This window comes from Peromyscus leucopus, chromosome 1 (assembly GCF_004664715.2).
Source record: "Peromyscus leucopus breed LL Stock chromosome 1, UCI_PerLeu_2.1, whole genome shotgun sequence".
NCBI lineage: Eukaryota > Metazoa > Chordata > Mammalia > Rodentia > Cricetidae > Peromyscus > Peromyscus leucopus.
The window spans coordinates 184,803,393-184,812,061 of record NC_051063.1 but is presented as its reverse complement, the minus strand read 5'-3'; the positions used below and the strand labels follow the sequence as shown (position 1 = coordinate 184,812,061).

At 52.6% G+C, this 8,669-nt stretch overlaps 2 protein-coding genes across 2 annotated transcripts in view; both read right to left on the bottom strand.

Moving 5' to 3' along the window:
* Syt5 (synaptotagmin 5) overlaps positions 1-3,894 on the bottom strand; it is a 9,837-nt gene extending 5,943 nt beyond the window's left edge. Inside the window, exon 1 of the mRNA XM_037199407.1 lies at positions 3,778-3,894. Within this exon, the coding sequence (XP_037055302.1) occupies positions 3,778-3,894 (117 nt within the window). The remainder of the gene's footprint in view (positions 1-3,777) is intronic.
* Positions 3,895-5,626: 1,732 nt separating this feature from the next.
* Tmem86b (transmembrane protein 86B) lies at positions 5,627-8,405 on the bottom strand. Its single transcript, XM_028862336.2, has 3 exons — positions 7,878-8,405; positions 7,231-7,477; positions 5,627-6,346 (listed from the first exon to the last, which is right to left on the bottom strand). Exons 1-3 carry the CDS (start codon positions 7,926-7,928, stop codon positions 5,964-5,966), a joined length of 681 nt encoding a protein of 226 aa, XP_028718169.1. The 5' UTR covers positions 7,929-8,405; the 3' UTR covers positions 5,627-5,963.
* Positions 8,406-8,669: the final 264 nt, after the last annotated feature.

Below are 8,669 nucleotides of genomic sequence, written 5' to 3'. Positions count from 1 at the left end.
CCCACGTTTCAAGGGAGTCCACGGTGACAGGAAAGGGGTGGCAGCCAGAGCAGCTCCGTCTGCGGCGGTGGGGGCTTGTGGTGTAGCTCGTTCACACGTTTGTGGATGAGGAAGCAGAGAGACTGGGATAGGAAGGAGGGGCCAGCCCTACCTCCGCCAGCAAGACCCAACATGATCCTGTGAGGAACATTTCATGTTCAAACAAACCATAACAACTAACATTTAAAAAAAAAAAAATACACAGACGGAGGAGCTGGAGAGATAGTTAAGAGTGTGTGCTGCAAAGGCTGAGGGACCCCAACTGGATCAGGCCCTCTGAATAGGTGAGACAGTTGATTGGCTTGATCAGTTTGGGAGGCAACTAGGCAGTGGGACCAAGTCCTGTGCTCATTGCATGAGTTAGCTGTTTGAAACCTGGAGCTTATGCAGGGATGCTTGGCTCAGTCTGGGAGGAGGGGACTGGACCTGCCTGGACTGAGTCTACCAGGTTGATCACAGTCCTCGGGGAGGCTTTGCCCTGGAGGAGGTGGGAATGGGGGGTGTGGCTGGGGGTAAAGGGAGGGGGTGGGAGGGGGAGAACAGGGGAACCTGTGGCTGATATGTAGAACTGAATGGTATTGTAAAATAAAATAAAAGGGAAAATAAAAAAAGAGTGTGTGCTGTTTTTCTGTTTTGTTTTTTTGTTTGCTCTTTTTGGAGGCAGGGCCTTGGTTGCCCTGGAAAGTCACTATGTTGACTACTGGCCTTGAACTCAGAGATCCACCTGCCTCTGCCCCCCCCCCCCCACCCCGAAGTGCTGGGATTAAAGGAGTGTACTGCTATGTGTACTGTTCTTATAGAGGATCTGAGCATGGCTCCCAGCATTTACATGGAGTTCTGCCTGGATCATCTTTGGACACTTCGTTTATGTGCATGTGCACACACACACACACACACACACACACACACACACACACACACAGAGGAACGTGGGGAAAAACAAAGTTAGTGAGGCTTTAGGAAACCGGCCCCCTGCACACTGGTAGAAACATAAAGTGGTGCGGCTGCACGGGGAATCATGTCACAGCTCCTCAAGGAATTAAAATTGAACTAGCGGGCCGGGGAGGGTCAACGGGAAACTACCTGCTGGGCAAGCATGAAGACCCGAATCCCATCTCCAGCACCCACTAACAGCAGGTGGTACACACAGCTCTGGGGTGGTAGAGACGGAATTCTGGGGCTTGCTGGCCAGCCAGCCTCAACCATGAGTTCTGTGTTCAATGAGAGATGGGGGATGAGCTTAAGAGATGGCTCAGTGGTTAAAGAGCACTTGCTGCTCTTCCAGGAGACCGGGGTCCTGGTCGTTGCAACCACACAGTGGCCCACACATGCCTTAACTCCAGTTCTGGGGAATCTGATGCCCTCTTCTGACTTCTGCTGGCACTGCAAAATTCTGGGGTGGATAAGGTAAGGATAGAGAATGCACATGAAATTGTCAAATAATACACAAAAGACTAGATGAGAGGGTGAGATCCAGTCTTAAAGACAAAACAGGTGGAGAGGTAAAGCACTTGCAACATAGGTATGAGAGCCAGAGTTCAGATCCCCAGAATGCACAGAAAAGATGCATTCTGGTGGTTATGGCAGCTTGACTGTAACCCCGACAGGCAAGAAGCAGACAGGGACATGTTGCATCTGGAACAAGCTGACTAGCCAGAGGCGTCAGAACAGCCAATTGGAGTTCAGCAAGAGATCCTGCCTCAATAAATAAGCCTGGCAATGATTGAGAAAGACACTTGATGCCTAGGGCCTCTGGTGGGAGCACAAAGGTCTTTGAACTCATAGATAGCACCAGGGAAACCAGGAATGTTAAACATGCAGGGCTGGGGGCTGGAAAGATGGCTCAGTGGTTAGGAGCACCGACTGTTCTGCTAGAAGACCCAGGTTCAATCCCCAGCACCCACATGGCAGCTCACAACTGTAACTCTAGTTCCTGGGAATCCAATGCTCTCATATGGACACACATGCACACCAATGCAAATGAAATTAGTATTTAAAAGACAAAACAAAACAAACAAAAAAACATGCAGGGTTGTCTTTTCAAGGAAAAGATGTATAACCTGTTTTCTGCCCAGAAGGCTGGGAACAGAGGTGGCTAATAGCTTAGGTGATCCTCAGTCTATCTGTAGGGCCAGGCCATACCAAACTCCCTCAAGCATGACGGGAGGCAGCTAATAGTCTAGGTGGCACGTGTGTTATCTATATGGCCAGGGGTTCCCTCAAGCTCCCCCAGCCAGGATCAGAGGTCACTAATAACCCAGATGACCTCTACACTATCTGCATGACCTAGACCATATCAGATCCTCCCCTAGGCCTTTAATACATGTAGCCTATCTCTAGAACCCATCTTCATGGAAGAAACGACATGTACTTTGAGTTTCAAGGTAATTATGCCTCCTTGCGCACAGGGGTTTGTGTTACACCAGGAACTTTTCTTTTTCTCCCAAAATGTACTATACTTAAATAATACCCGAAATAAACTGCCTGGGGTCAGGGCCTAGAAGTTTGAACCAACACCAGCAACTCAGCTGAACCGGATTTCCTTCTTGTTTCATGTGGATCATTATTCTGCCGGCCACAGTGTTTGCAGAGTCCCTCACAGACCTCAAGCATGCAGCACACACATGCACTCACATCTAGACATGTGAACACATACAAACATGCATGCACATACATACTCACAAAAAGGTGAAATAAAGCACTTCCTGCCAATCCTAATAAACCGAGTTCCACATAGTGAGAGGGAAGAACACACTCCTGCAGTTCTCCTTCGATCCCCACTTGAGATCAAATATGCTGTGCAGCCCTAAATACACTACGCAGTCAAGAGTGAGCTGAGCTTTTGATCCTCCCGTCTCCACCCCTCAAGTGTGAAGGTCATGTTTGCACTATCATGCCAAGTTTATGCACGGTGCTGGAGAGTGCACTCGACTGAGCCACACCCCAGCCCAACTTCGGTTTTTTGAAAGCAGGTCTAACAAAGCATCCCAGGCTGCCCTGGAACTCACTATGAAAGCCAGGCTGGCGTCCAACGGCTGGCCCCCTTGCTTCAGCCTCTCGAGGGCTGTACCGCAAGTATTCATCACACATAGCAACTTTTGTGTCGTTTTCTGTTGTAATGAGTCCTGAAGGGGTGTCGTGGATGTAGAAGTCATGCTTCTGCTTCCATGGTCACTAAAGGTACAGTGTGAACTAAGCAGTGGAGTCAGAGATGTTGAACCTCATGTATTCTGGCACAGAACAGGAAGCCCAGACATGGGAAGTGGCTTGTCAAGGTCACACGCTGATGAGGGCCATCCCTAAGCACTTACTTCCTACTCTACACCCATCTATTGCAACCTGTCCTCTCCAAGGTCCCTCTATTGCCACTTCTCTGACACTGCGACTACAGTGGGTTATGTTCCCTAAAAAACTGTCTTGCTAGCCTTTAATCCCAGCACTCGGGAGGCAGAGGCAGGCGGATCTCTGTGAGTTCAAGGCCAGCCTGGTCTACAGAGCAAGATCCAGGACAGACTCCAAAGCTACAGAGAAACCCTGTCTTGAAAAAAAAAGCTGTCTTGCAGAGGATGCAGCTTATTTGTGGAGTGCTCGCCTAGCATGCACAAAGCCCTGGATGCTATCCCAACATTGCACAAACGTACACACAAGTCATTCTAGCACCTAAGAGGTGGAGGCAGGAGCACCAGAGTTCAAGGCCATCTTCAGCTACACAAGGAGTTCAAAGACTGCTTGAGCTACCAGACACTGAGTCAAAGGGGGGGCAGGGTTGGTTAAACGGCGCTGCTCATGGCTGGCCACCGCCCGCAGCGGCCATGCCGGCGGAGGAGAGTGCTGGTCTGAAGAATCACAGGCCATGGTTACCTTTTTAGAGCTTTATTGGGGGGTGGGGGTGGAGAGAAAGGGGGAGAAAAAGAGAGAGGGAGAGAAAGGACAGACAGAAGGAAAGAGCAGAAAGGAAAGAGGGACGCACAGAGGGTCCACCCGCTTTTTAGGCTGGGACGCTGTCCCAGGCTGATGACGTAATTAAGGACAAAATCCTTACAGGGTGGAGCGGGTAAATAGACAGGTTGGTAAAGTGCTTGCTATATAAACATGAGGACCTGGGTTTATAATCCCACTGGTGGAGACAGGAGGATCCCTTGGGCTCACTGACCACCCAGCCTATCTCCATCAGTGGGACTATAAATACATGTACACGCTTCCATGCCTGATACTTCATGTGGGTTATAAAAAATGTCACTGGAGGTTGACCTCTGGCCTACACACACACACACACACACACACACACACACACACACACAGTCCCCCAACCTATAACCTCAGTATATACATACAAATAGTAATAAAACTTTTCCAGACTCACTTCTGTAACCTCACCTGTAACTAGAGTCTCTCCCTCCTCTCCTCTCCTCTCCTCTCTCTCTCCTCTCTCTCTCTCTCTCTCTCTCTCTCTCTCTCTCTCTCTCTCTCTCTCACACACACACACACACACACACACACACACACACACACACACACACACACACACACACACACACGGAAGTGGGTCCGGAAAGGATGTGATCAGGCACCAGGCCTGAATCACAGGGATTAATCAGGACATTTGCTGAGGCAGGATAATGAATTTGAGACCAGGTTAGGGTTACATGATAAAATCCTGTCTGAAAAGACATGTTTAGGGGCTAGAGCATCAAATAACTCAGCAGTCCAGAGTGCTTGTTAGGAGTTGATTTTTGAGTCCAAGGCCAGCCTGGGTTACAAAGTGAGAAAAGAGAAAGAAAGAAAGTTTGGAGGATGGAGATAACTCATTAAGAATGCATACTACTCACGTTGAGGCGGGACTAAGCTCTTCCCCCCTGCATCAAGGCCATGCTTTGTTGACTCCCATGGGAGGCCTTACCCTTTCTGAAGAGTGGATGGGGTGGGGAGGAAGGAGGAGATGGGCGGAGGGAACAGGAGGAGAGGAGGGAGGGGAAACTGTGGTTGGTAATAAATTTTAAAAATTAATAATTAAAAAACAAGAAAAAGAATGCATTCTTCTCTTGCAAAGGTCCCAGAAGCCTCATCAGGCAGCTCACAGCTGCCTGTAATGCCTGTAAGGCAGATCCAGGGGGCCTGACACCTCTGGCCTCCACAGGTCTTTTCTCTCCACATACCTAACACACTGACACAAGTGTGCACAACTCAATGTATGTATGTACACAGGTGTCTGTGTGCATATACACACACACACACACACACACTTAAAGAGTACTTGCCGTGCAATCCAAGGGGTTGGAGTTTGAACCCCTAAACACAAGTCTATAACCCCAGCTCTAGGGGCAGACAGCATTACCAGGGCTTGATGGCTTCTGGCCTAGCTAAGAAACCGCAAGCCACGGGTTCGGGGAGAGAGGTCCTGCCTCACACAAGTGGGCAGTGAGATGACTCGACGTCCTCTTCTGACTTCAGTGGGAGCGTTCAGGTATGCACATCGGCACACATGTGTGTACCCACTCCCACCCAAACAATCTTTAAAAGGGAAAAAGAGTCATGCTTGCTGTAATGAACTGTCACCCTACACATTGCTCCCAAATAATGGCGACACTGATGTTCCAATACTCGCTTTACTTGGGCAGCTAGGATCATATTCGGGGCAGTGTGGAGGGGCAGCTGGGGAGGGAAGGCCGACTGGGAAAAGGAAACAGGCATGGGGAGGGGAAGATATAGGTTGGGTTGGGGGGCCTGGAATCCACAATCAGAAGCCAGGGAAGGCAGCTTGATCTCAGCGGTAGATTTGAGATTCTGCCAACAGTATGCAGAGGTTTCGAGATGGTCAAGTATCTGCAGGCACATGACCGGAAGCGTCCACCTGCCAGGCTGGGTCAATGTGAAAAGCCAAGGTCCTCATGGGAGAGGGGCCGCCGGGCTGTCTGGGTCCTGCATTAGTGGGTTTTGAGCCCGGGGTTCCTGAGGGCCGACAGGGTGATGAGGAGCTGGGCGGCATAGTAGGTACTCATGGTCACTAGGCGGGCGAAGGGTAAGGAGCTGACGAAAGTGTTCCAGGCCAGCACACCGTCGGAGACTGTGAAGAGCACACCGCCCCAGCCAGCACTCCCACCCCAGACAAGGCTGCGCCACAGCATGGAGCTCAGGACCAGCCCATAGGCCAACACGGGAAGGACCATTTCCAGCTCCAGGTGTGGCAGGAGGAAGCTGTAGTAGACGAGCGAGGCCAGGATGATGTACAGCAGCAATCCGGGCTGCGGGGGGGACAGGCCAAAAGCCCAGAGGTAGAATAAATGGGCAGCAGAGAAGGCAGCCATGCCTGAGGGAGAGAGGGATGAGCACCCAGTGAGGTGGGGGTGGGTGCCCAGTGAGGCGGGAGTTGGCCTCCTGCTTCTCACTGTTGTCTTGGCCACCACCAGACCTAAAGGAACAATGTCCCCAAAGCACCAGCTCCACCCGCCCCATGGCCATGGCACTATCATATTCTACTGAGATTACAGCACCCCTTTTCCTGGTGGGTTTCCACTTCCTTTCCATCCTTGGGTGTTCTATCAGCTCCCAGAGCAATGGGAATGACCTTCGAAATTCATGCTGTCATGTGCTTGCTCTGTCCAAGTGTCCATCAACTCCACATGGTGTTTGGGAAGCCCTACACCCTTGTTTTAGCAACCTCTCCACTCCAGCCAGACTGGACCAAAGTAACTCACATGCCATTACCCCAGGTCCTTCCCACACAGTTCCCATGCCCAGGACGGCCACTCTCCCCACATGCACACACATCCTTGAAGAAGATGCCTCAATACCAAGTGTGGTAGGGGAATTTCTGTATATTCCTGTAAACCTGGCACTTGAGAAAGCAAGCTAAGGCAGGAGGACCCACGTTCCAGGCCCTTCAGACCAGCCTGGACTAGAGATATCTTAAGAACAGCACCCTGCCTGCCACCCTAACCCCCTCAGCGCTGCCGCACTTGACCTTTTCCCACACTACCCCTGCCAACCAGCTAGCCCGACCCCGAGTCCCTGGAGGAGCTGTGAGCTGCCGGCCACTCCTCACTGCCTCCTGGACCACTGGTGTCTCAGGACCACGGCCTACTTCAGCCCAGGGACTCTAGGGGAAGAAGCTCCCTGCAACCCCAAGTTGTGTCCCAGCACTGACTCCACCCCACCAGAGCCCTAGATGTCAAGTCACAGGGTCCTGCTCACCATAAAGGAAAGCTTCAGGCCAGATGAGGCAGGCATCTCCCACAGCAGAACACACAAGCGCCCCCTGGAGGAGCCAGGAGTAGCTTCCACCAGGGGCCACAGCCCACAGGAACACAACCAGGCAGAGGATGGGCAGGCACTTGACCAGGGCACTGACCCAGGAAGGCTGGTCCTCGGGAATCCAGAGGAGGAAGTAGACTGAGCAGGTAAGGATGAAGGGAGCCAGCCACCTGCGGACCTGTGGGTGCTTCAGGAGAGGGAAGCTGCTCAGCCTCCCACACTCAGCCCCGTCCTCAGGCAGGGGTCACAGCAAGGATGGTGGGAGTCTGTCATTGCAGAACTTAAGAGATGGGGACAGGAGGATGCTGGACTCAAGACCAGTCTAGGATATTTTAACGCCTGCCCCTCACACCACCCTCATGCCAGGACCCAAGGTGTGTCCAGGCTGGACTTTAGGGACCACAATCTTTAGTCACTTGGGTATTTTTTGTCACTCATGTCTCCTGCAAGGACAAAACCACAGTACCTTAGAACCCCGACTCCTGGGGGACAGGGGATCCCAATCAACTCACCACAAAGAGAATCACAGGCCCTAGGGTTGCCCACGTTCCCAGGCTGGAACCCACCCCCACCCCACAGGCTCTCACTTGGTCTGAGAAGAGTGTCTTCAGGGGCAGCCCTTCTTTTCTAGCCTCCATGTTGAGTGGCGTCTATTTAGGAACCAGTGGCTTCGGAGGGCAGAGGGGAAGCCCTGTAAGGTTACACATTAATCCAAGTGTCCTATGGACTCTGGGACTGATAACAGGGCTCACCCGAGGCCTGCCCTTGTCTGGCACTTGCTGATAGAGTGCCCATCAGGACTCAAGGGTCCCTCCACCCTTCACAGCCCCTCCCCCAGCACCTAGAACCTGGCCAGCTCCTCCTCTAATTGGCCCGCGCAGGTGAGCCCCCAACATGGACCTCCCATTGTCTGGTGCCCAGCCAATCAGAAGGGACAATGCAGAGTTCCACAGAGGGGTACCTACCCCACAACCAGCCCTGAAGAACGGGAGGCAGCAGAGACTCGAGAGAGAAGCCCTGCCTTGTGCTCGATGGCACTGGGCTTCACCCCAGGCCGACGACCCCACTGCACACCCGCTCACTGGGCTTCACCCCAGGCCGACGACCCCACTGCACACCCGCTCACTGGCTTCACCCCAGGCTGACGACCCACTGCACACCCGCTCACTGGGCTTCACCCCAGGCCGACGACCCCACTGCACACCCGCTCACTGGGCTTCACCCCAGGCTGACGACCCCACTGCACACCCGCTCACTGGGCTTCACCCCAGGCTGACGACCCCACTGCACACCCTCACTGGCTTCACCCCAGGCTGACGACCCCACTGCACACTCGCTCACTGGGCTTCACCCCAGGCTGACGACCCCACTGCACACTC

Coding starts and splice junctions, on each gene's coding strand:
- Tmem86b (XM_028862336.2), bottom strand. CDS start 7,928: ATGGAGGCTAGAAAAGAAGGGCTGCCCCTGAAGACACTCTTCTCAGAC. Junction 7,478..7,877: donor AGACACTCTTCTCAGACCAA/GTGAGAGCCTGT, acceptor CCTCTCCTGAAG/CACCCACAGGTCCGCAGGTG. Junction 6,347..7,230: donor GCCTGAAGCTTTCCTTTATG/GTGAGCAGGACC, acceptor TCTCTCCCTCAG/GCATGGCTGCCTTCTCTGCT.